Source organism: Copadichromis virginalis, linkage group LG15 (genome assembly GCF_057382275.1).
Source record: "Copadichromis virginalis isolate Kocher_CV1m ecotype Utaka linkage group LG15, C_Virginalis_male_GT1.1, whole genome shotgun sequence".
In the NCBI taxonomy this organism is placed as follows: domain Eukaryota; kingdom Metazoa; phylum Chordata; class Actinopteri; order Cichliformes; family Cichlidae; genus Copadichromis; species Copadichromis virginalis.
The window spans coordinates 38,285,190-38,312,732 of NC_140632.1; the positions used below are offsets into that span (position 1 = coordinate 38,285,190).

Consider the following 27,543-nt stretch of genomic DNA (forward strand, 5'->3'; position numbering starts at 1 on the left):
TAGAGTTCTGTTACTTTGACCTCTTCTATGGGCCCAAGATTTAGATTTCTCTGCATAATTTAACCACGTTTGTGTTTGGGTTAAACAAAAAGACTTTAACCTGTGCCTGGCTTTCCTTCACTGCTCGGTCCATCACATGGTGACTGTGGAGGCCATCCGAGTACAGTAAACTCAGTTTTGTAACATGGTGGTTATCCTGCTTTCATGTTGTTTTTATGCTTAATTCTGCCATCTGAATGTTGCAGTAGGAAATCAGACTCAGAAGAACAGGCAGCATTTTTTCTTCTTTTCCCTGGTTTTGGTGGCTCTGTGTTAATTGTAGCCTCAGTTTCCTGTTGTTAGCTGACAGGAGCGAAGCCTGCTGTGTAGCACATCTGCATCAAGGTTTGCCATACTGTGCACTGACAGATGCCTTTCTGCATACTTTGGCTGTAACAAGTGGTTATTCCAGTTAATCATGTCTAGAGTTTCTGTCATGTGATTGGCTAAATAGATATTTTTATGAATGTGCAGTATAGGTGCACCTAAAGACTGACAAGAATGGAAGGAAACTACGTACAGTTAGTGTACTGGAGGCATTATAAGAGAATCATAAAGAATTCTGCCTTAAACTCATTGGGAAAATTTATTAAGAGCAAAACAGCCGAATGAGATGACAAGAGGTTCTAGTGATTCTAAGAATTTACTTTATTTCTCTGTGACCAAGGAAATGAATGATTATTTAAATTGGAATAGCAGTTTGTAGGACGCTGAAGTGCTGGTTAATACAATACCCCCTCCACTGCTGGATGGCCAGAACAGCTGCTCTGTGGATTAAACTGCAAGCTAATAAGCTCACAGTGATAATGTTCACATGCAAACAGGTAGACTGCACAATTTTAGTTTACCCGTTAGTCTATTAACATTAAAACAACCTATTAAAGTTTTTTTCATGTAATTCAGAAAATCATAGCAGCACAAAGCTATCACGAGTCACCCAGAAAAAGCAATCATCTTGATGATGGTACCTTAAACAAATCAGAGGGTCACGATAGTATAATTAGTCATGTTTTGGATCCTGAATATAAAACTGTTATGTCAGTGTAGACTCACCTGAGTAGCATTGTTAGAGGCCACTAGCATGAACCAGCAGGCAAAACTGCAAAAAGCTTCCAGTGCTGCAAACATCGGTTTAACGCTGACATGTCATGAAACAACCAAACAAACGAAATAATGATTTCTTTATTTGTCAATTTTATTTTCAATTTGTACTTTTAAACACAATTTAATAAATAAAGCACAGCGGATGGGATACACCATGCAAACATTATTTTCTACAACATAAAACACGTTTTTGAACCAACTCAACAACTCTGTTACACAGTTCTGCGTTCAGGTGCTGTACATGATAGTAGCTCCACGACTGCCCATTAAGTTTTATATTTTATCTTTTCCCCATGTACAGATAGGAAGGAAGGAAGAGGAACTAACACGGTCTCACCACCCCCCCCCTTCAGGCAAATATAAACAGTTTTCCCAGCTTGGTACAATGAGCAGATGTCTACGTAGGTGATGGAGGTGCAAGATAAGAGGGGCTGAAGATAAGAACGAGGAAAGAGCAAAAAGACTGGAAACGAGTGGCTGATGGGAGAATCTGTGATTTGACCAAAGCATTTAAAATCTTCCCTTCCTCTTTTCTTCTTTGTGCGCGATCAAATGCTTAAGCTACAACAGCATAAAGAGGGGACAATCGTGCCTGTGCTGCATACACAAACATTACCGCGAAAGAACATGAAACCTGGTGTAGGTTGGAACCAAACCCACCCTGAGTGACTGGACACTGGACCGGGATGGACTAGACGAGTCCACAGAAATGTGCGATAACTGACAGATGATATCAGCTCTGATCTTTCAAAGGTTATGTAACCTGTTGTGTTTGTTTACTGAAAGCGCCTCAAGCAAACTGCAGAGGTCTTTTTAGTAAGGTGTTTACATTATGCTTAAGTATTCTAAATTAATTCTTAATTAATTTAGAATACTTGTTTTTGTATTGCACAAACCAAGAAACGCCACATAGACAGATCTGCATGGACTCAGACATTTGAGCTTGGAGCTAAATCAGGTAATTGTATGCAAATACTTAATTTTTGCTAATTAAACTTCAAAAGAACCAAATAATAAGAAATAAAATCAAAGTGTTGCATTGTATATTGTATATCATATCCTCTTAATCCTGCAAAGAAGTAGTATGCAGTATTAATTGACTATGTTCTGCAGGTTGCAGAAGGAACACCTAATTTAGGGGAACATATAGCCTGCATGGAGAATCCCCTCGCAGCACAGAGAGACAACGGTAAGTGCTTTAAGTTGGAAGTGCAACCAAACTAAACCAAGACTTGTTCTGTGCCTACCAGCCTACTAACTTGGCATGTTTTAGGAGCACCAGGTGAGACAAAAGGAGCCAATGGCAATAGGGTCTCTCTGTACACAGATCAGTGAATACACACCTGCATAATTACATATACACAAAGAAAACCAGGACATAACGTAAAGTGGAAAAGAAATAAGAAAGTTGGAGATAAACATGTACACAATTTACTCATTTATTGAAAACAAGCGGTCAGACGTCTGTCAGGACTCTGCAAGCTTCTTATTAGGTTTGGGCTCCTGTACAGAAGTCCCTCTGGTCACCCCAAGAAAAAGTTACAAGAAAATCGCAGAGAAAGCCTGAAAACTGTTCCTTCATCTTATCGCTCTGTGCAGGTCCGTCTCTCCATAGGTGTCCGCGGGGTGGAGGGGTGGGTATGATGTGTGTGGTGAGTGTTTGGGGCGAAGACAGTCATTTACAGATGAGTCGTCTTTGCTCAGTGCATTTCTCTGTTGTGATCCAAACTTTATTTTCAAGAGCTCTGATAACAACAAGAATATAAGACGGGCTGCGTTTAGTGAACAGGGCATCAGTTTGGTTAGGAGCCGACAGTTACAGAGACAAATACCTGGTTCATCTATTTCTCCTTGTGAAGAGCTTCTATGAAGGCTTCAAGTTTCTCCTGGATCTCACGAACTTTCTCTGCAGAGAAGCAAACGGTGGGTTTGTTAAGAGAACAGAATCGTCAGCAAACACAAAATTAGCTGGCAATAACTTCAGTAACTTTAAAATTGTTTGTCCTCCACTAATAAAAGAAACCACAGAGGTAAAGTTAATATATTACTGGGAACACGTCATACTTTTTAATCTCCGAGGACCTGGCGTCCACGTATGTGGACATTACACTTTGGGTTGTCTAGACCAAAATAATAAATTTTGCTCTACAAGGGCCTGATATCCACTTATGAGGATGTTATACTGCCACTGTTCTATTGAAATTTGAAGCAAATGTCCTCCTACGGGGATCTTATTTTTCTCAGAAACAAAAATGAGGTGAAAAGAAAAGAAAATAAAATAAAATAAAATCACATCATTCTTTGTTTTTACATTCATCAGGTCCCAATCAGCCCAAATAGCAAAGAGAAATTAAAAATGCATGCCATGAAAGAGTTCAGGTCTTAGGAGGTTAATAACACAGTAAAGTAACATGTTACTGTACGAAATTGAGTAATTAAAATGACCTCCTAAGACCCGAACTCTTCCACGGCATGCATTTTTAATTTCTCTTTGATATTTGGTCACATTGGGTCCCAATGAATGTAAAAACAAAGAATTACCAGAATTTTTTTTTTACATTATTTTTAAGAAAAATAAGAGCCACATATGAGGATATTAGTTTAAAATTTTAGAGCCTTGTAGAGCAAAATTCTGTATTTTGGTCAAAATAACCCAAAATGTGATGTCCACATATGGCCTGGTCCTAGGAGGTTAAAGTTACAATTATGTTGTTACTTGTGTCGAGTAGTTCTTCAGTTATCAGCATGTCAGGCAGACAGAAAGCAAATAAATAGAATGTAAAAAACAACATGAGCTGATTTCAGTTCATGACGATGTTATAATATTTATTTATTGTGATTACTGACAGATTTATTACTGCTAACACAAACTCAGCTCTTTGCAACCATCTGCACAGACAGCATGCTAACACAGAGTGACCCAAGAACCCAGAGTGATGCTGAAGCTGACTGTATGCTGACACCAGCCCAGCAGCCAGAGCCTGAACTTAACATAACAAAGGCAGTGATGACCAATCTGGACTTTAAGCCTCCGTTTCTACCTGTTCATGTTTCTAAGGTAGAATCACTGTGAAGATTGCTTTGAAGTCTCTCTGTGAATGTGTTCATCTTTGCGTTGTGTTACTGGCTTTGTGTTCATACTTAAATACTAAGAGAAAGTACGTACGTGTCCTCGTTAGGATGGGGATTTGTGTTGGCGTGTGGAGATGTGACCTGAGATTTATACAGTGAACTGGTAATTATGCCACTTTGGCTTTCAGATCATCGTACATGTGAGGAACATAACAGTAATTAATGAGTTGTGTGACGAGTAATTAAATAACGTACTGCATTACTGTTAAAAAAAAGTAGCAGCTAATGAATTCAGCTTTTGTTGAGTAATACAAGTTATCTGATTTGTCTTTCTCTGTTACATATACAAAAACTATAACTATGTGGACAAATACTGAGCTTTTATTTGCTTGCAGAACTTTACTGTGATTTCCTGTGCATCAGCCAATTTTCTTTAAAAACTGAGAATTTGATTTCTGCAGCTTTTGCAGTTAAGAAAACACTAAAATGTCAGTAAACAGAACCAGGATGAGGTGGAGGTTTAATAAATCTGCTCTCATTCCTGTGATATACCTCTACAGTTAGACACTTCAACACATTCTCTACCAATACACCAGATGGTCCCCTCTGACAGTGACAGCAAAACCTCAAGGCAGGCCTCCTTCGCACATCATGATGACGGCTTGCGTACCCATTCCCGGTTAGCACGGACCACATCAAAGCTCTCGCTCCCCCTCCCCTTTTAAAAAAAAAAATAATACTATGTACCTTCAGGGCAGACACGAGACACCGTAACAACAACATTTCACATCAATGGGGGTCTACTGAAGAAATAGTCACTCACTTCTTTTCGTGATTAAACTCCTATTGTCCTGAGACTGCGTAAGACGAGCAATCCTTCCACCCAACGTGTACTGTCACACGAGATGAGCGAGCCGTCTAAAGCGGACTTAATCGCTGATTAAACAGTGGTGGAAGGAAGTCTGCGGGCCAGCGCGGGAGAAAAGGAAGCCGTGGCTTGCGATGCCAGCTGTACCTCCAGGCCCGGCTGGCTGGCTGCGCAGCTTCTCTGTCACCCTTGTTAATCTGTCTGGATCTCCCCCAAGCACAAACTCAAACATGAGCTCTGAAAAACAAACTAGCAGTGCACTATATTGATCAGTCAGCGGCAAAGAGATCCAGAGACGAACCATTGTCGATTGTTTTCCTACGAGGCAGGCCGCAGAAAACACGGCTTTTAAAAGACTTTTAAAGAAGATAAATCACTGAGGCTTGGACCCCGGAGCAACAGTGACCAAAGTGTCCATTTCACATCAGTACAAAAGTGATAACTGCGTGCGTGCTTTGCAGTGAAACTAAATATCACACTCAGGCGCTTGTTTGCAGCCCCCCCTTTGAAGGGAGCATGGCTGCTTAGGTATCCTTTCCTTGATTGATGGGAAGAGAAACAGTTGTTGGGAGAGATGAAGGCACGCCCACACTTATGTCCTACAAAACTGAAAACTGGCAAAGCTGAGAAGTCCTGGATTACAAAAATAACCTAAAAAAAAAAAAAAACACAGACACACACACAGACACACACACACACACACACACACACACACACACACACACACACACACACACACACACACACACACAGGTAGGCAGAACTGAGAAAAACTGACTGACAGCCAGAAAAGCTTGGCTGTGAGACGCACACACCACCCAAATGTCTTGAAAACCAGCAAGCGCTGCACAGTCATGTCACCTCCACCTTTTTTCACCTTCCCACACATTTACCGCTGGCAGGTGGCAGGGAAAAAAAACGAAGGAAAAAAATCCCCGGCCTTTGATACTCCGTTAACACACTCGGGCAAAATGGCAGGGCGTTAGGGGGAGATTACAACACCTAATGGAGGCATTAAAGGGGGCCTGTCGAGGTGCACGCTGACAAGTCGCTGCAGCAGGTGTGGGGCTGAATGAAACCTAAACCTCTGGTATGCCATTCGAACACGCAGCGCACAACAAGGCACGGCTCAAAGGCTGCTCGCAGAGTTTGGCTTCACAGGCTGTGTGTCCTGACCACAGGACAACATAACTCAATCCGACCCAATAAGAACGGGATTAGCAACATCTGTCCGACGTGAAGAAAGAGATGGGAGATATGGGGTGAAGGGGGAGGTGAGGGGGTTTTGGCTGGTGTGAGGAAAGGAGGATACTGGCTGTCAGATCATCAAAAACTTGGGAAATCCCCTGGCTCAAGCTTCAAAGCTTTGCAGTGGGTTTAGATGTGGCTGATGATAAGGTGCTCTATAGAGCTTCAGCATTTCAAATATAGACTGCTTAGCACAGGTCAAACATTAAGGATCCTTTCCAGCTACCAGCTCTGCTAGCTCACTGGAGGCAGCAGTGGTCTAGAGGTGAGATTAGGGGGTTTGCGATAAAGAAAAGACACTAGTCTAATTTCCCGAACCGCCTGAGAAAGCTTACACTGGGAGGGTGAAATCCACTCTTCTATAACACCTGCTGCTGAGGCAACTGAAAACCCATCACTCATCCAGTGGACCACAGTATTATCTAACTCCTATCAAGTTAAGTAGATGTCATTACTATTCAGGTGTATTTAGAGAATAATAGTGGTAGAGAGCTGCTGAATGCAACTCTTTTTCGCTGCCTTGGGGGCGAAACGGTAATTTGCCGGTCACCATTATATTTTGGAAATATTCGACAATGGCTTGTTACTGCATTACAAATGCTATTCAAACTTTATTTTAAGACTCTGACATCTGGGCCTGTAGGGAAGCTGTCAGAGCTGGTTTGGTTGATTATGTTGTGAAAGGGTTACAGGCTTCACGCCGACAGTTTGTTTACTCTGTTACAAATTCATTGACGGGTTTGTAAACTTAAAGCTTTTACCTGTGATTCTGCTTAATGTTTACGCAGAGACAATGTTCAGCCCGCTTACTGGTCAGGACGGGAGCAACAAAAGTAAACACAGGAAGCAGGTGCTGTGTTCTGGACTATTGGACAGCATGAAGAATTTACATTTACAGCTAGTTGCTAGCCCATAGAGATCTTTAGCTTGCCTCATCCCAGAACAAGAAGCTGTTTTTAGCTCATACTTACAATGTACACCTGGTAGTTGTTCAGATCGAGGTCGGAGCACGTTCACACCATAAACGAACCGCTCCGGAGACCCTCCGAAGGGTCTCAGTGCGGCTGTTCTGGTTAGCACCCGAGTGTGATTACTGTCTTCACCTCTACGCAAATGAACTGCACCGAAGAGGAAAACAAACCAGTTCGATTTAAGCAGACTAAACACCACAGACGTGAAAACACCTGACACATGGAATAGCAGGAAAGCACTCTGATAAAACAGGCTGGTTGCTTGTAAAGTTAGATCCGTGTAAAAAAACCAAAAGCATACATGAAGTGTAATGGCTTCAGGTAGACTGTAGCGGAGTTTGCAGTAAAGCAAAACGTTGATTTATGAAGTAACTTGCTGTAATTCATCAGTTCCACTTATTAGCTGTACATCAAATAGCCATATATATTTTATTTAGACTAGATGTAGATCAAAGGAGCAAAGCCCATTTACCATTCTCTTAAAGCAGGATGCTTAACGACTTTAAAATGAGCAGCTTTCAGGAGCCCAGGAGGACACGGGTGGATGTGAATGGCATCTTTCAGAACAGCCAATATTTTCTGTGGATAGAAACTGTGAGGAACAGATATTTATTCCCTCCTTTACCATCTGTTTGCTACCAAAGGACCGGATAAAAAAAAAAAGGCCACAACAAGGCTTTCTTTTCACCGTCCTGTGGAAACGCAACAAAAAAAGTGGACAGAGTCACCATTGCCTGTTCCACACTGAGCAGTGGGAGTAGCGATCTAAAACTCAATTTAAGCGCCTGTTTACCTAAGAGATGAGCCTCAAAACACATTCATTCAACCGCTCACCCCTTTATCTGGTCATGAATATTCCCATAATCCTCTGGCCTCTATCCCAGAGGCCCCTTCTTTAAGATGCTTGGTGGTGTGTGGGTTACCAAGTGTGGAGGGACTGGCAGACTAAAAGAAAGACAGGGGAGCCTTTTCCGTAAATCCTCTTTTTCAAGGCCTTCCCTCGGCTGATCTCCACATGAAATGATATCTCATTCACTCTCACTCTGTAGAAACCCCTAAGCCTGCCATGGCTGAACTGCTGGCAGAAGGACTGATCCCGAAAGCCTTTAATTGACCTGTAATTAGACTGTGTGGCCCTGCTGGACAAGTAGCCACCACAGAGGAGAGAGAAAAAGACCTGGGGGAACTGCAACTTACTGTGAAGAAGGAGGGGAAAAAACCTAATCCCCTTCCTCTGGGATGTGGTCACTCTTCTTCATTCAATGTGAAAGGGAGGGAGCAGTGAAGAAAAGATGGCTGTCGTGAAAAAAGTGGCGACAGAAAGATTTCGCTGGATGAGTTTGGCGCCAAGGTTCAGGCTTCTTTCGCATGCCGCTCTGACAGGAGAGCAACAGTTTGCAGAACGGCCACTGGAGAGAGTGGCGTGGGGGCTTGGTTCCTGTCCCAGCCTGTCATCATTCACGAAGAAACTTTTTATAGCTCATGACTGCCAAGGTCATAGTGTAGGTGGGGACAGCGAATATTTAACTCTCTGGCCTTTCCTTCTCCGAAAGCTGATCTCTTAATGTAACAAACAGAAAAGCCATTTTCCTCAGCATGCTATTGCTTGATTTGTCACTAAATCTGGATAGTCACGCTATAACAGAAACTGGTCCATGGGAGACCCCGGGAGTGCCGGTATGTCAACAGCCCTAACGCCATGTCAGTGACAGAGCAATGAATCAGCCCTCGCACTTGAGTCTCTTATCTAGAAAACAGATGCCTGTGAGAACGCAGTTTAACCTGGGGAAAGACACAGAGTGGTCTGAACAGGTCAAAACGTGGGGTCAGCCAAAGGGCAGTCTAAATAAAAACAGCAAAATGCTTTGAAAAGAGCCAGGTGATGACTGCTGGTCAGACTTTTAGTGCAAAAGATTGTAAAACTGGGGACAAATTTGGAATAAATTTGCATTTTCGATGGCTTTAACTCTACGGTACATAACAGACATATTAAAAATATATCAGGAAATTCTATAAAACAAGTCTGAGACAGTAAATCTGCTCATGACTCATGGTGTAAATCACAGCTCGTCAGGAGTAGACGTTTTCCGAGACTCACCTCGTGCAGTCAAATGGAGGCCAGTTGTGAGGCTAAGTGGCAATCAATCACGAGGATCCACATGAGCCCGGGGATGTGAAGCAGAGTCTGGCTAAACTGATATCTTGTCATGATTCCTCAAAGAAACTCCCCTGCACTGAATCAGCCACAGGTGTGCGGCTAAGGTTAACTGCCAATGAACTCTGCATTAAGCACATGCAAGTAAGACGGGGCCAGCGTTCCTCATCCCTTTTCCACCCTCAGGTAAATACATGCTTCCAGCTGCTCTGGACTCCACACACCTTATATCGATATAACACCGGAAAGACAGAAAACGCCTAAAATACCTTTGAGCCACAAAAACTTGGTAACTTAGTGAACTGCAGGTGTTTTACCTGCAAAGATGGAGAAAGTAGCACCGTTTCCTCTTTTAGTTTACAAGTATTCTTGTAAAATACGCTGCTCGAGAATCCCTTTTATTTATAAAAAACACTTATGCAAACCAGCCGGCATAATAGATTTTTTGGAAACCTAATGATTTCATATTTGCGCCTGTTTAGTTGGACCATTTCCTTGCAAGCTCTCCAATCAATCCTACATTACTTTTATAATAGTATAATGGAAACAAAATGCATCATATTGGCAACAAATCTCTCGCATTTGCACCACATTTTTATTTTGCTATACTGCAACACAGAATCCACAACAATAAAAATCCATTATAAAAAACAAAAACAGAAAACTACACCATGTGCTGTTTTAAACTGCCTACAAGAGAGAGCGTATGGTTTTCCTATTACCTCATTTTAAACAGCACCTGATGTCAGAGCTTGGTGTGTGCATGTGTGTGAGTGACACGGCGATCAGTGGGAATGGCTCCCCGGTGGCCAAACTGTGCTGGGAACATGTGAACAGAAGCCTTGCTTTTCCCTCCCATCACCACACATCTTTCTCTTTCCTATTTTCCCACACTTAACTCTCTCTTTCCCTGAGGGGAATGAGAGATGGCTTCACAATCTCCTTCATTTTTTCCCCTTTTTTTGTTTGCATCACCACTTCCATCATCACCTCTTGCCTGGTTGTCATCTAAAGCACGCAGCTTTTTTTCCTGCTTCTGTAGTCCATTTGATTTATTCACAGATCTTCTATCTAGGGAGGATATTTCCAAGCAGACAAACGGGTGTTACGACGCTGTGGTCTGAATAATGCAGTCCAAAGATTAACAACAAACTGAATAACACTGGAGCTGTTTTAATGAATGAAACTCAATTTTTTAATCTTGTACTGCTTGCGTTTCTTCCTCTTTTTCTAAATTAAACGGTGATGCAAAGGTAATTAAGTCCTCTGTCTAACCCTGTTTAAACAAATGCTCATGACTAATGATCAGCAATAACAACAGCTTGTCAATCATATGATGGGCATGCCTGTGTGTGCACAAGTGTGTGTGTGCAAAACAAAGATTCCTGGTGCTTGACATGGGAGGATGGATAGATGGATGGATGGATGCGCCAGAGTGCAGGAAGGAAGCGAGAAGTCAGCGAGGAATAAAGGGGAAGAGACAGATGATGGGAAAGTGGAAAGAGAAACAGGTCTTGACTTTGGTAAACGGTGGCAGCTGGCTGGTGGGAGAGCTTTGATAACAAGAAAAGAAAGAGCACAATGAAAGAGAAACCAGTAATACACAGCAGTTGGAAAAAACTGTTGATGGTATTATAGCTGGAAGTAACAGAAAGGAGACTTGAAGAAACAGTTAAGCCGAGCAAAGGTAACGAGGGAGTAACTGAAGAAGCAATCCACTTTATTGTGGTAGGAAGTTCAAGCTAGACAGTTTCAAAAATTACCTTGAAAAACAAGACAAGACGCGTTGAAAATCAGCTGGCATTTATGTAAAGATAGCTAGTCTTATTAACCACTCAAAACGCAATTGTGAACCACTATTCATTCACACACACACACACACACACACACACACACACACACACACACACACACACACACACACACACACACACGGAGCTATTTGGAGTTCAGGAGGAGGAGAGGGGGAGCTGGGAATCAAACCAACAACCTTTTGATTGCTAGGCATCCTGAACAACGGCTGCTCTCCGTATGACAACAGCAACAATCAGCGAATATTACGGGGAAATAAAACTCCCTCTAATAAAGCAGATATTATGGAAAAACATCTTAGTCTCTCTTCACTTGTACTTTACTGAACAAGTGAACAAAGAGAGCTGTCAAAATGTGGAAAAACCAAAAAGGATTTACAGATATCTGATTGTGCCTCACAACAGAAAAGCAGTAAGTCCCACAACATTTACCAAACAACATGAAATGAAATACACAAAGTACTGCTTCATATTTGCCAGTGTTATGACAACTTCTAGATCTACTGTTGGTGTACTTGATGCTCCCAAGGAGAAAATGAATCATCTGGCAGTGACTCTGCAGTCTGAGGTTTCCTTCTTTGTGGGGGGAAGAAAAAAAAAAACCTACTTGTAACACTAATAAGACTCCCGGTTTACAAAACCACACTTCTGACTAGTGTAGATGCATTCAGAGGCAGTTAGAGTTAAGGCAGGATACCACAAACAGCTACACACGTCTGATTGGTGATCAGATATATACAAAACACAAACGTAGTACACACAGTACGTGGGAGGTGACAAGAAGCTTTATACTATGTAGTTGCCAGTGGACCAAAAAAAAAAAAGCTTTGTTAATAAGTGAGGACTAACATTTAAGAAAAAAATAGGAGTGCAGAAAAGTCTGTCTGCAAAATCACTGGTCACTGTAGAGCATGGGTGTCAAACATAAAGCCCTGATACCGAACTTCGTCTGACAAAGATGAATCCAGCCAATGGGAAGCTTCAGAAAAAGGTGAAAGAGGGCATACAGTTTGGACTTTTAACTTTTCACAAGTTTTACAGCTTTTCCTACTGATGACCTCCCCCAAGGCCATTCATACTGGACCAAAGTATTTAAGTAATAGAGTGAAGTAATTGATTTTTTATATATTAAGATATCTCAGGAATTAAATGTGTCGTTTAACTTATTCACACTGTCAGAAGAGGGAGTCAGATCTGGGTTGTGGAGGCAGCAGTTTAAACTCAAACATTCCTCATCCCAGCCAGCTGAGGGACATAATCTCTTCAGCCTTTCCTGGGAATGCCAGAGGGGAGAGTCCCAGTTGGACATGTTCAAACCCCTCACCACACACATTCTGACAGTTCCTAGACAGACGTCTGAACCACTGCAGCACGGTCCTTCTGATTTGCTGGAGTAACAGCTCTGAGTTCCTCTCTCTGAGCCCAGGCACCGTTTCTGCTGCTTGTATCTGTAATATTGTCTTGGTCGGCCGTAAAAAACCCCCCCAAAAAAAAAAAAAACAATATAGTGGCAGCTCTATCTTCAAACAACTTATCAGTACAGAGGCCACATCACTGCAAACACTACACAGAACTGCCTGTAAATCTCAGGTTCCACTGTACCCTTGCTTCTGAACAAGACCCTGAAACAGTTGAATTTGTCCACTTGGGGCAGCAACTCATATTTAAACCTGAAGTGGGCACTCACCCTTTTTCGATTGAGAGCCATGGTACACGCTGCAAGAGTGTGAGCTTGTGGTTGCCATTCAATGAAGCCACCAGGCCCACATCCTCAGCAAAAAAGACAACCCGAGATCCTGAAATCTGGAAGGTGCTGGGTTTCATGAATATAGTCAGTGACAAAGGGCAGCCCTAGAGGATTCAAACACCCGCTGGGAAAGAGTGTGGAAATGCTGTGTTCTGAATGCAGTTGTACAGAGATTAAAAATTATTCATGGAAATTTCATAACTGGTGAGTGTTTTGGCCAATTCCTTGCTGGCTGTGATTTGACAACTTGCAGTATCAATAGCATAAAAAGTATGAAACCGTGGTAGAATCTGCTGAAATGGGAAACTGTCGTTCAGCTGTGGACATCGTGGCAGCTGTGTTTATTGTAAATGTTCTCATTCTGAATAAAAAGACACCTCTGACCGTGTGCCATTGTAGTTTGACATAAAAACATAGTTGAGGAAAAAGCTAGTTAAGCATCTTTAATGATTGTTTGTGTGCAGATCTGGAAATATGTCTAATTCTAAACAAGCTTCAACAGCAGCAGTATTAATTCCTAATGAATTATGACCTTAAAGTCATAAAGAAAAGCAACAGAAGCACCGCAAAGCTTTGTAGCAGCAACAGCATGCCACCACCCTCTGCTCCCCTCTCTTCTGAATGAGGGAACATGTGCACACAACACCTTAAGATGATACGTCATCCCTTACAGCAGGGGAGAACAGAGGAGCACTTCTCAATGAGCCTTCCCTAATCACTCTGGAGGAAGCTGCTCAAAAGAGGACGAGGGGGAGGAGATGAAAGGAAACGAAGTGAGCGTGAGGCTGAGAGGGCATTCCGCTGAGCAAGCCCAGACAACCACAGCCTCATTGTGTTCGGCTTCCACGCGAGAAAAAGGAGAAAGTGACTGCATGTGCAAACACGCAAACACTTCACACATTAGCACTGTTTTCAGAGCACCTTCTGTTGACACCTTTCATTCCACGACCCTCAGCTAACCCTCGTGTCACAAAAGCTCAAATCCATAATTTTCCACACGCTCTTGCATTTATCAGAGCCAATGAGCCTGCTGCTGAGGAGATGAACTTAATGTAAAAGGTTATTCGGTCCCAGGTGTTCATCTGAATCGACCCCTCCCAAAATGTGTTAGCAACCAAAGTGTGAGACTGATTGATTTTGTTGTCCAAGCAGCGTGAAATGCCTAACTTCCCGTGTAGTGACAATCATGAGCTGTCAACATGGATTCAAACTTTAAAAAAGGAAAGAAAGACTAAATGTGTTTTATCATTTCTCCTCAAAACAGTCAAACACATTTGTGGTGAACACTGTAATCAATTATTCAGAAGTTTTACGTTTAAAGCAGAGATGCTCAGTCTTGTACAAAGGAATAACAGACAATAAGTTCACAAAAAAGATATCAAAGAGTGATCAAATACATTTAGAAAAATCAAAAAATCCCCCCCAAAAATCCCAAATAACAGATCCCAGAGTAGTCATGCATCGCTAGCAAAGCTGAGCAATACATTTTTTTGTGCTTAAAAACGCCACTGCAGCATGTTCATAGATAGAGTCTAGTCAGTGTTCTGTTAATGGCTTATTTAATGAGTCACAAATACACAACAGTGGCAGTACAGACTTACTGCAGTTTCATTACTGTTTACGTTCAAGTTCTGCCATGATGGCTAACACTGGATTGGTGGGTCTACTGTGACTTTTTGAGTTGGAAATCGAGTTGAGGGGGGCGTTGCAGATGAAAATACCACCTGGGAACTTGGAAATTCAACCGTAATGACCAAATCTGAAATATATTATTACAAACAACCATGACCAGGTTTTAAACTCGCCAACTAACCTATTAAAAATAAATAAATAGGGATGTAACACTGTATGTTGAAAAAACCCATCCATTTGTGGAGAAATATGAGTTTTTAATCTTGGGACTGAAAATATTTTGGGGAAAGTAGAAAGGAGGTGCAAATGTGCATTTCTATTTATATATTCAGGGACCAGTGCACTGTGTGCACGTTCTTCAACAATCTGACAAGGTAGATAAAAAGCCACCAATGTGGGAGTGACTGCTGGAATCTGCTCCTTCCTGTTCCAAAACAGCCAAACTGGCTCTAGGAAGAAATAAAAAACTGTTCCACCTTCCATTTACACACCGGATTTCGATTTGTGGACACTGCAAGCAAAGCAGTATCTATTATTGTATGATCTACTCTGCAACATAAAGCGCCTTGAGGTGACCGTTGTTGTGATTTGGCGCTATATAAATAAAATTGAATTGAATTGAACTGCAGATGTGTGGTGAAATAACGAGTCTGCATTTATACTAATAATAGTATCAGATGATTTTTTTTAAGTATAAAAACGCATGAATACACATGAAGACACATGAATACACTAAACTCAATGTTAACATAAACATTAAACACCAACTCCTTGAACAGATCTGTGTGTTACAACTGACAAATATCTCACACAAAACAAAGTGCTGACATAGAAAAATGGTGCAAACTCACGACATTAAATACGACATTCACGGCTTGATAAAATAAAAGCAATCCTTGAAACAATGTGGTACAGTGCGCTGTCTATAATCAGCCACCACAGTAGCTCTAACAAGCACAGACACATGCAAACACACTCAAACACATACACACTGCACTACATTTCTATGAGGGTCAATGAAGCAGCCAAGCGACAGCCCAGTGGTCTCCTAAGAGGGCTCTGCCTGCACATTAGGCCTGGGCTTTGCTCCAGAGACGGCACTGTGCCATACAGCTGGTCCGGCACACGCTGACAAACACACACACACCCCCGCTTTGCAGCGTACTATTAATTAACAGTTTTCATGCTCTCCCTCACGCACACACCTGACCTGTATTTGTAACCTGAGTGATCGTAGGTCTGTCTGCGAGTAGGGGCAAATACGAGTTTAACAGCAGTCCACCCCTGGAAGCGCATTTCTGCTTTTAAGTGTGTTTATCTTTTCTAATGTCTCCCATCTCTCCCACTTTCTCTCCTCTCTAACCGGAGAGGCTATAAAGGTGAAGGTGAGCCCTCCTCTGAGATTTGCCCATTGTGTTTTTCTTTCCCTCTGCCAAGGGAGAAAAGTGATAGACAGGATCAGGTGGATAGATTTTAACAGAGGCAGTGAAATAGGGTCAGAATGACCCAGGGAGTTGGAGCCAGGTTAAAAAAAAAAATAGCTGGATCAAGTAGCCTATGGTATCAGCTGGCTGACCTGTGGGGTCAGGCCATAGTTTGGGCCTGAGGCAATCTGACCTGTTGTTTCTAAAAGGTCTGGAGAATGAAGGAGAAACGATATTGCAAAGAAAAGATGATTTCATCATTGATGGAACTACATTGAATAAGGCTGTTTCACACAGATGCAGACAAAAAAAACAAACAAAAATCTTCTCCTGTCGAGAACTGCATGTTTCGGAAGGAACCATGTGTGATTCCTATCATGTGTTCTTAAATGTAGTAACCGCCTGATGTTGCTAAAGACAGATTTAGGGTCTCCTAACAGCGGAAATGTCCTTAAAAGTACAAAGTAATCACTACCTGATACTTCTAATTAAGAATGCTTAAGTTGGGTTTTATTAATTATGCTTTGCCATGTCCAGTTACTATATTTGCACGAGTGAAAAGCTTCTGCAAAGGAAACCTTTATGATGAGCCTTTCAGTTAAAAAAGGAACCAAAAAAAAAAAAAGAAGAAATCTTTGCCCAGAGGAGATTGAGGCATGTCACCAACTCAGCCCATAAGCCACGTGGTTCAGTCTAGACTCAAGGACCCACATACCCACACACTTAGGTCTAGGCTGTGTTACACCGAATGCCCTGCGCAAAGTGTCCGACAGCTAATGACCCAGATCCTCCACTCACCCACTAACTCAACCTGACAGACTGACAAAGCTCAAACTCTGGAACATACATTTTATTAGCAGGAGGAAAAGAAAAAAATTGACATCACTGTAAAATTAGGGCTGCAAAAGGGCGGCGTGCTGTGAGGTACATTTCCAGCAGACTGCAATGTTAGGCTGGAATGTTAGTTATGAGTTACAACAAAATAAGTGGTGTTATATTTCAGTCGGCAGTAGAGATAGGAGTGAAGGGAGTGAGATATGAGGAGTAAAATGCAATAAAGAAAACTGCATCTCATGGTCAGTGGTTCATGGTGACTCACAGAGCATTTTATTCTGTTTACATTTACGTTCATTATACCTTCAAATTACAATAAACAGATTTGTTTTTCCTGATGTCAAAATTCCCATCTGACCCTCCAAATGATGGCTGCTTGTATTGATGCAGATTTAAAGAGTGAAGTAAACACTTCACTACAAATAATTCATAAAGAAACAAAATAAATGTGTGTGCATGCACAGGTGTGGTCCTACACTACATGGTTTCTTAAGAAATTCCAGACACACTCCTACATCTATTAGTGAGGACAGTCTTTCCAGATGGAAAGTGGGGATGTCATGTTTGGAAAAGTTTATGGATCCACTTGCCTTATAGAATTTGCAAGGCCAGGCAGGTCTAGACATGGCTGACGGTGTGTGGAATGGAGAGGGGGCTCTGTGACAGAAAAACCCTCAGCAAAAACCTCCGTGTGTGTTTCTGTCTTCTCTGAGTGCCTCTTAATGTAGCATGACTATGCCTACTTAAATACTGTACATGTGGTCTGCTGTTGTTTACATGGAAGGTAATAAAAGCACTAATGTGTTTTTGACAATCAGAGCTTACATGCAACATATGAAAGTCAACAAAATCTAAAAGAAGTTGACAGGAGAATGATTCCTGCAAAAACTGACTTCACTCTAATGTGTGTATTTGAGGCACGTATTGTTCTTTAAACTCTGAGATCATGCAGGCATTTGCAGTGTTTTAACACTGTGCTTTGACTTGGATTAAATGTGAGAAAATTACAACTTAAAGGCAAGTGTGTCTAAATTGTTGTGTACTTCTGTGGTGACAGGAACAGTCATTATGCATGCGCATGCTCGTGTGTGTGTCACAGATACTTCTGAAATGGCAGCAAGCCATGTGTGCCACTTTGCAAACACAAACTGCTTAGCAAGCAGAGCTTCTCTGAATAAGACCAATGCTGGAGAAGACTCATTGCACCAGCTTTTAATTAAGAGCCTTCAAAAGGCTGACAGGTAAAAATTAGCAGATATATCGGTCCACCCCCGAGAAAAGTTTCCCAAAACTCACTTACAGAGGAGATACAGCACATGTGCACTGCGTCGCTGTAGGAACAGAGTGTCTTATTTTGTAATTAACATCAGTACGAATTACTTTTGAGAACGAGTCATTTTATTTGCAAAAACATATCTGTGCTTAAGCAAGAGCAGTTTCCTCAAAATTACAGAAGGAAAGGAGGAGATGGGTCAATCATTAATAATCAGTTCTTGCTAGAGTCCAAGTGAACACTTGTGCAAAATTTAAAGGAACTCCCAGTAGGCGTTGAAGAGATTATGTGCACAAGATTAAAAATCTCTTCTGGGGTTGTGTCAGGAAGGGCGTACCACGTAAAACACAGCCAAATTAAACGGGCAGAGCTAGGCGCTGTGGTTACCCCCTTATCAGATTGCTGAAAACAGCTGCTTCTTTTTTTTAATAAAAAGTATAAATTTAAATACACTTCTATTATTTAGCTAATGTCTTAATTTCTTTGCTTATTTAAGCTTAATGTGAGAGCATCTATGGTGCGTGTTGTCATTTATATTAACCTACTGTTACTTGATGACGACTGATATAGATGAATTAACCTCAGCGATTTCTCCAACCCTTTTTAGTTTTAAAATGAGAAGCAGTTTTATTAAACTGAACTATTGCCTGAGCTCCTCTCCATCTCTACTCCTCAAAGACTCAGCATCTCTTTTTATATCCAATAAATTAGTTCTGAAATGTTCCACGTGATGCGTTTTTAAGAAACACAAAACTTTTCTGGTCTTTTCTGTTATTCTGTTTCCCCCGTTTGAACTTCTCATTGCTGTAAAAAATAAGCTTACATATAAATAAATATTCCTTTAAATAATGTTCTTCTGCTTGAACAATTCATTTGTACGTCTTTGTACATTTTTCAAATAGAAACAGCTTTAAATGATTTACAAATATTTTCTGTCTGCTTTTACCTACTTCTTAGAGAGCATCCTATTTTCTAGGCAACTGAAAACAGGCCTTTTTAGCCGGCCTGTACTGTTAGCTTAACTTAAATGCAATAATACTGCCATACTGGACTAATCAATATAAATTCCTGAAGCATCACTGCCACCTACTGATGGCTCTAGGATTTTATAGAATGGATCCACGTGCTTAATATAACGTAGTTGACCTGAGTGGTCAAAGTAAGATATGCATACAGTACGGTGCAAAGGTTTTAGGCAGGTGTGGGGAAAAAAAAGAGAAAGTTTTCAGCCGAGTTCCTTCAAAAACTGTGTGCAAGTGTATCAAGAAGAATTGATGCTGTCTTGAAGGCAAAGGGTCGCTACACCAAATATTGATTTCATTTAGATTTCTCTTTTGTTCATTCACTGCATTTTGTTGATTGATGAAAATAAATGATTAACACTCATTCTTTGTTTACAGCATTTTTTTTTCTTACCTGGCTAAAACTTTTGCACATTACTGTATATAATATCTGATAGTGTAGTAGGTTAGCATGCAAACTACTGTGACGCTGAGTTAAGAACTGTGAAGTTTAAATAGGAACAATCAGACTCAGCAGGTGTTTCTTTATAGCCTTTGTGTATCTGCAGTGTATTTTCTGCTCTGCAAGTGTTTGTGTGTCTTACTGAGATCCTCAGCCAGCTGGACTCGGCGGCCAGTTATGAGTTGGGTCTTCTTTTCCATGTCTTCTCCAAAGTCATCCAACACTTCCTTCACGTTTTTCTCCAATCGGCGCACTGGCGAGCACGGACACAGAGACAGATACACAAGAAACAATAATAATCAATGCCTGGCCCAACAACAATGAAATGCACTTTTCTGTCGATCTTTTGTTTTGATGAATCAAGTTATGAAAACACTTTATAATGATTAAAAAGACTCGGAGAAGGACTGTCACTCTCACATTTGTCTTTACTTTATAGATAATCTGGATAACTACTGGAACCTTGCTAAAGGATATAAAAATCACTAAGCCCAACAATGAAAGTGCAGAGACGACTTCAGTCAAGCATTTCTAACCAACAGTGAAATCTGATCTCAGTATCAGCTTTGGGGATGGCGTGCAACTAGATTCACTGCACTGCATTTTTCACACAAAGTACCACTGATGGAACAACTTACTCCACCAGGAGGGAAAAAATCAAAAGGAGGAAGTAAAATTCCTGCCAATAACCTGTTGGTTTTACAAAAAGATACAAGAAAAACAAACCCACAGAAATGACAACTACAAGGCTGAAATCATTAAAAATAGAAGGTTTGATATTCTATAGTTTTACCTTTGTTCCATAAATAGCTACAACTGCTGTTATGGAAATAACATAGCCCCCAGCCCCAGTCCACAGTGCTCACCTTCAGTGTTGGTAAGTTGCTGTCGTAGAGTGTTGGCTGTTATAACCAGCATCCTCTGTATCCTCCAAAACAGCACCACATCATTGCACTCCAACTGCAGAAACAAACAGGGATATCACATTTTTATTTTTTATTTTTGGCCTGGGACAGACACAAATCAAGGGTGTGTACCCGCTAGGTCTTCCGCCTTCAGTACACAGGGTGCCCCAGAGTAAAGTTACATTTTTTCCAAACTAACCCTGACCTCAGGTGAAACTGCATAAATACATAAAAAAAAAAAAAAGACAACTCTTTCTACTTACCTCAGAGTCAACAAAGTGTCTCTGGTAGTAGTAGAAACCCCTCTTGCAGAGGTTGCAGTGTGACAGTGCCTTCTGTAAGAAGTGTCGCCGATAAAGCTGATGCCACGTATCCTTGATCTGAGCAAGTATGGAAATATTTCACCAGTTAACAGAGGCCAAACATAAGTGCCAGGTATTGCTGTTACAAAAAAAATGTTTGGAATAATCCGTTCCATCTCACCAGCATCGGGTCAACTTCTACACTCCGTGCCTCCAGGTTCTTCCGTACTGTGGTGACTTCATCATTAGCCAGGTAAGCCGTGTGCTCATCGTGCAGCTTCAGCAGGCGGTCCAGCTCATTTTTTGTTTCATTCCGAATATGCTGCAAGGTTTAGAAAAGCAAGTCTTCACTTCAAGGAGCATTTGAATGTAAAATATTACATATTTATATGTAAGCTCTACAGTGTGGATGGAATTAGACCATTGTGTAAGGTGATAGCTTTTATTGATCTTCCACTTCACAGCTTCAAAGCTCCTTATAAAAACTACTGCACCATCACAACTATGACTTCTGAGGAAATCCTGCAATTCTGACCTGATCTGGTGTACGATTCTTCCAACTCAGCCACCTCTCCTTCCAGTCTGGGCCCACCATGTCTTTGATTACTGATTCAGCTGCAGGTCGAGAGCAAAGAGCAAAACAGAACAAAATTAAATCATACGTCAGAAAAAACAGCATGCCTCATTGTGGCAGCAAAAGCACCACAAAAGCATGATCACCTAAAACCTGGTCAGGACAGGTGTGTGACTGATGTCTGGGACAAAAGTAAGAACCTGAAACTGTGTTGATGTGATTCCAACTAAAAACCAAAACTACAAAGAACCATAAAAGTCTACAAATGTTTTTGTGTGGTTAAGACTGCGAGGAGAGTTTTAACATATGATCCTATCATAGCCAACGTACTGTCTTTGAGGCGTGACTGCAGGGTTTCCTCCATGAACTGGATTGCTGCATCCCACTGGGGCTTGTCTGTGATGGAGCGGTCTTCGAGGGCATTGTGCTGAATCACCCTCTGACACAACCACACACAGAGGTACAAAAAACACATTCCACTTGTTAGCATCAGTGCTTCTTTGCATCACGACTACATTCTCTATGCTGATGGCATCTCATCATGAAATTCTGTCTGCTCTGGGAGCTTCAATAAACAAGTGTGCACTTTCTGCTTGTGAGGGTATTTTACTGTGTGTTTACCAGGCTGTCCAGGGCCCTCTCATTCCACTTATGCCTCTTGATACTGTCATCCTTCACAGCCTCCTTCAACTTGTCAAAAATGTCATCCTGGTCTTTGCCTTTGTATTCAGCCATGAAGCGGGCAAACTCCTCCTGCAGTGTCTCCCAGGCAATCTGACAGGGGCAAAGTATGCAAAATATAAGGAGGGAAAAGGGGCTATTAGAATAAAGCCACTGCTGGATTTAATTGTTTTTACAAGTTCTACAGTCTGTGTTAATCGAATTAGAGTCAAGATACTCATAAAAAAAAAAAACAACACACAGCAAAAAGAAAAGAAATACTAAACAATAGAATATGACAGTGAACTAGGGCTGTGCGATATGACCAAAATCTCACATCCCGATATAAGACATCTATCGTCCGATAACGATATAAATCACAAAAATGTAACATTTTTTTTGTAAATTCTGTGAATCTCTGGCGGCTCGACTTGCGTGAAATGTTTCCAGCTGGGCGTTGTGTAGCTGGAGTCGAGTTTTTTAACCGATGCATGAAACGATACATTTTTAGACATAAGTTGTAACGGCCGCCGTTTTCTTTGTGAGTATTTATTACACGGCGTGCTGCGGGGAAAAGCCTGTTCTAACGTTTGAGTCTAAGGTCTATTTTTTAGCACCCGACGGCTCTTTTTTGCTTCTCATCCATAAACTCTGCATACTCTTTCACGTGATTCAGTTTATTTTGAAAAGTCTCAACAGGATCTTGAGCTTTATTGTGAAAGGTTTATGTGGAAAATAAACAAGCGGACACGTGACGCGATGGAGTTACCGTTGTTGTTGCTAACGACAACGCATAAATACAGGCGCTTGTCTGTCCGTAGTGTGGTGATATTAAATATAAGAGAAAGAGAGAACTTTAAGAAATTAATATAGCCACTACAGTGACCATCAAAACGAAAAAATATTGCAGTAAACAGTTTATTTTTGCGACACCACGAAACAAACGATAGCGTAAAATTAAACATAGACGTTTTTATATCGTCATCCGATATATATCGTTATATCAAACAGCCCTACAGTGAACTCACCAAAATGTAATAAAAAAATTCTTAAAATAACAACAATCACTTTAACTGAATGAATCATGATATGAGCTGACTAATAAAGCAAGTGTGCTGCACCTCCAGTGCTTTGTGCGGGAGCTGCTTGTCAGTCCACTGTTTGAGCTTGATGTCTACAGTGGTGTTAAAGGTACCAGAGTCCATTGTTTGGGCAGCAGGCAGGTAGATGTTCTCAATTACATGGGTGGAAACACGTTCCCACAGCTTTTTCTGTAGAATAGATTCCCTACAAGAAGGAAAAAAAACAAGTCAGTTCTGAAAGAGATGTGCGCCGACTTGTACCAAACTTTGTAGCTCAATAACTCTAACCCATGTTAAGATCTTGAAGATTTGGATTATCACTTTTAGTTACAGATAGAAGACAGACAAAAACACAAAAAGAGTGCTTTGGACCAAGGTGTCCAGCTGAGTGCAGTTAAGTCGTCAGCCGGAGCAGGAAAACAATGAGCAAAGAGGGACGCTCGACTGTAAACTCCAACATCTATACTATGACCCTGTTAAAAGCTAACAGCATCCACACTCTCCACAGCGACGCAGAACAAAACCCAGGATTCCCCCGAGTCCCAAATCCCGCTGAGACCAGGGAAGCGTTGCACTTATCTCATTTATCATAAACGCACAGCCATATTTCATTAGGTCCCCTTTTGTTCCAGCTAGCACTCCTCACTGTCAATAAGAGCCATTTCCAATAATGCTGGCTGGCTGCTGGCTGGCTAACAGGGCCACCCCTGCTCCTGTCCATGGGCCATTCATCAGATTATTGATCAGAGAAAACTGATGCCACGCACACAGGCGATTCCCACAACAGCATGCATAGATCTCATTTAAGCAAGGTTTTACTCATTGTGGTATTCACATACAGCTACATGCAGACAAAGATCTGCTTTTTAGCTCATGGCTGGTTAAGTACTAATGCACATTTTAACACTGCTCTTTCCCCATAACATGAAATATCATTCACCTCACAAACAACTAAAACTAACAAAGTCACTGAAATGATGGTGAGACCAACTAAAGAATAATAAATCATGACGTTAGTTCAAGAGGAACTTACCAGTGTTGTGGAGTCACCTGACTCAAACTAATAACTTCATCCAAGATTTCATTTTTAGCCTTTTCAAACAGTTCATTCTGCAAAAAGATTAAATACTACATTAAAAACCTTTAATGTAATTTTAAATTACATTATGCAATTTTAACATATTAATAAACTCTTATTTCTTAAGGACATTTTTTTTTAAAAACACAAATGTAATTTATAAAATATCCATCACTAATGAGCAAGCTTGCTTTTATAAAGAACTATGTGAGAGTTCAAAGAAATGGCTGTTTGTGTTTCCTACCCTGTCCAGCTCTCTTAGACGAGGGTAGTTGTTCTTCCATTCTGTCTCCAGGTTGAATCGTGAAGCTGGTTAAAGCAGGGATCATGAAAAGGAATATTTAAACAAACATTTTCAACTTCAATATGAACAAATTTCAATCTTACGTGGTTTAAAATCACTGCACACCTGAATGACCCACAGGAAATAAACAAATAATCCTGATAAGAGAACTAACTGGTAAAAACTTCCATAACGACAGTAATGCAATTGTTGGTTTAGTGATAAAACCTCTAAATAAAGAGCAACTACTGTTATCATCGATTACATCCACACAGTTCTAAAGAGGGACCATCAGCATTCAGACTGGATGGATTGTATGAAAACTGTTTTGTACCTGATGAGGGTCACTTAGTCTGAGATGTTGTGATTTAATAAAATAGTAGTAGGTGAGACAGTGTGCAGAGGCTATAATATATTTTTAAACAGTCTTACACATGAAACGTGACATTATAATTTTAATATAGACGGCAACATCATAAAGCTCCAACAGACCCTAATCATCAAATTATCTAGTGCTCATTCTTCTGCCTGGCTGAAACTGAACACTTAAATCTTTCTTTCTTTTTCACCATGGAGATTATGCTCCATCCTTTGACAGATCTCGATCATCATCAAGCAATGAGCCTATACAGAGAGAGCCTGGCCTTTTCTCACATAGCATGATATGACGGCAGCCTTCAGTCACCAGATGGTGTTTATTCTCTAATAACAGGGGATGAGGGTTTTGCACACTTACTCTCCCTAACTGGTCTCTGGGGAGGAGGGAAGATGGGGCCAATCACACAATTTTATCAAAAGTCAGAGTTTTACCTCTCGCGTATGCACACAGAGACACACTAGCACACTGAGCTTCTTGCCCCTTTCCACAGCTCCCTATCCACAGTGGAGATTAGGCTAATTGCTGGTTTGTGGAGATGTGGTGGCGCCAAGAATGGAGGATGGAAGCTGGCTGCATGTGATTTGATGGGATATGGATCGATGCTCAACACAATGGACCTATGGGATGTGAAGTCTCATGGCCATAAATCTCTTATGCTGTTAGCAATGAGCTTGAGACTGTCTAGACTAATTGTAGTTGGAAGTCAAGACAGAGGGGGTGGAAAAGTATGGCAGAGTGGCTGAGGAAAGCCAATATAGGGAGACTGAAAAGAGTAAGATCAGCTACTCCTTTTACTGTTAATCCTAACATGCCTATTCACATTATTAACATGCACATCACTGCAAACAGATCTGACCATATAAATGTTTCATTGCAAACAACCAATCTATATGAATCAATTGGTTCTTTATAGGATAAAATTAAATGCTGAAGGTGCTGTCATACCTTTGAAGACATCAGCTTGTTGCTCTACAGACTCCCGCACCATCTTCCAGAAGCAGTCAGCGACGGCCAGACTCAAGTTCTTTGTAGTCACCTGGTGAGCTTTCAGCATGCCGTCCCTAGTTGTGCACACAAATTATTTCTCAACTCTGGAATTACTTATTTGATGAACTTTTAGAAGCTGCATATTAGATGGTATAACTTGCCTGAGTAACCTAGAGTTCTGAAAGAAGTCCTCTTCGTAGTCTTTGATGGAGTCTATGCTTTCAGCACTGCTTCCTGGACACAAGCAATTAGCAATAAAAAGTATGAGCAAATAATTTAACATAAATTAGCGACTATTCTATGCAATGCTGTGTGTTACATAATGTATTTCTATCAAATAGTGGCCGAGTCTTTTATTTAGCCCAAAGGCAGAAGGCCTTTATTTGAGAGCAAGCTTGTACTAAATGTAGCCTTCATTTAGTAGAATACGTGTCATGCTCATGTAGGAAGGCTTGCTGCTCTGCTCCAGTTCGCAATTTAAAAATTACTGCATTTGCATTACTGCATTTCTCTGAATGCATCACAGAAAACAATGACTTCCTTATGGCAAAGATGAATGAGACACCTTGTGATTCCCTGCACATGTTCTTTGTTTTAACAGCAGGCATCCCTGAATGCTTTCTGCTTCCCTCACACAGGGAGGGTCATCTACCTGGCTACCTACTTCACCTGCTGTTTAGTTAAGCTAAAGTGGAGATAAAACATTGTAAAACAAATTTCTCTATGGAAATGTGACATTATTGACCTAAAAGTCATCATTAAGGGACACAAAAATAAATGTAGCATGCTGGAGTTCACAGTAGTGGACGTCACCTTTTCCTGTTACAACAGCAAAGTAGCCCAGGGCTTTCATGGGAAACAGCTTGCCTTCCACTATTTGCTGAATCTGAAAAAGAAGATGGCAAAAAAAACCAAAAGACAAATATGACTGAAATTCTCTATTCTGTTGTGTGCACACTGTTTTCTGAAACCAGGTGCTGACTTGCCAAGAAAATCTGGTTAAACTGTAAGGATTTAGCGCCCTCTTGTGGTGTAGTTGCAAATAGCTCTAATCACACTGCAATAATTGCATGACGAATCAACATGATCACTTTTAAGAAGTCATTTTAACACGATGAACAACAATGTCATGATAATGTTTTTTTTAGGTGTCAAGAATCATTAGGCAGACCTGTATTTTTGCCACTACATTAAGAAATTAAAATAAAATAAAGCTTTCGAAGCTGTTAATAGTATATCTTTTACCTATAAAGTAACTATTTTACAACATTTTCTTAGATGGCAAAGACTAGTTACTCTGCTTGGGCTGGCCAGGTTCTTCTCAGCCAGGTCCACTTTGGTCAGGACAAAGATGGTCCTCTTTCCCTGAGGGTCCATCTGGCTAACCAGGTCTGTTACAATGCTCCGCTCTGCATCCACACTGCCATCTGGACAACGAGCAAGAGGGTTAGTCCACGTAGAGATCACCTCTTCTCTCACTTTGATATGTGCTGGTTTTATTACTGTAAATGGAAACATATGCATATCTTACCCTGAATACAGAGGATGATTGCATTGGGGTTTTGCATGTAGGCCTTGCTGATGCTGAAGATGGTTTCCTTAGTGTCTGTTGCCATGCCCGCAGTCACCGTCTACAAGACATTAAATAACT

General features: G+C 41.1%; 1 protein-coding gene across 5 annotated transcripts in view; it reads right to left on the bottom strand.

Moving 5' to 3' along the window:
- Positions 1 to 1,203: 1,203 nt before the first annotated feature.
- The window catches only part of opa1 (OPA1 mitochondrial dynamin like GTPase), a 35,562-nt gene continuing 9,222 nt past the window's right edge, over positions 1,204 to 27,543 (bottom strand). For all 5 annotated transcript variants that reach the window (XM_085433263.1, XM_085433261.1, XM_085433262.1 and 2 more), the window contains 17 exons: positions 27,424 to 27,523; positions 27,189 to 27,319; positions 26,706 to 26,778; positions 26,054 to 26,126; positions 25,851 to 25,966; positions 24,488 to 24,552; positions 24,199 to 24,275; positions 23,205 to 23,370; positions 22,045 to 22,197; positions 21,754 to 21,862; positions 21,385 to 21,464; positions 21,031 to 21,171; positions 20,811 to 20,927; positions 20,509 to 20,602; positions 19,785 to 19,895; positions 2,976 to 3,049; positions 1,204 to 2,888 (listed from right to left, as the gene is read on the bottom strand). In XM_085433263.1, coding sequence (XP_085289389.1) covers positions 2,985 to 3,049; positions 19,785 to 19,895; positions 20,509 to 20,602; positions 20,811 to 20,927; positions 21,031 to 21,171; positions 21,385 to 21,464; positions 21,754 to 21,862; positions 22,045 to 22,197; positions 23,205 to 23,370; positions 24,199 to 24,275; positions 24,488 to 24,552; positions 25,851 to 25,966; positions 26,054 to 26,126; positions 26,706 to 26,778; positions 27,189 to 27,319; positions 27,424 to 27,523 — 1,671 coding nt within the window. In that variant the 3' untranslated portion in view covers positions 1,204 to 2,888; positions 2,976 to 2,984. The remainder of the gene's footprint in view (positions 2,889 to 2,975; positions 3,050 to 19,784; positions 19,896 to 20,508; positions 20,603 to 20,810; positions 20,928 to 21,030; positions 21,172 to 21,384; positions 21,465 to 21,753; positions 21,863 to 22,044; positions 22,198 to 23,204; positions 23,371 to 24,198; positions 24,276 to 24,487; positions 24,553 to 25,850; positions 25,967 to 26,053; positions 26,127 to 26,705; positions 26,779 to 27,188; positions 27,320 to 27,423; positions 27,524 to 27,543) is intronic.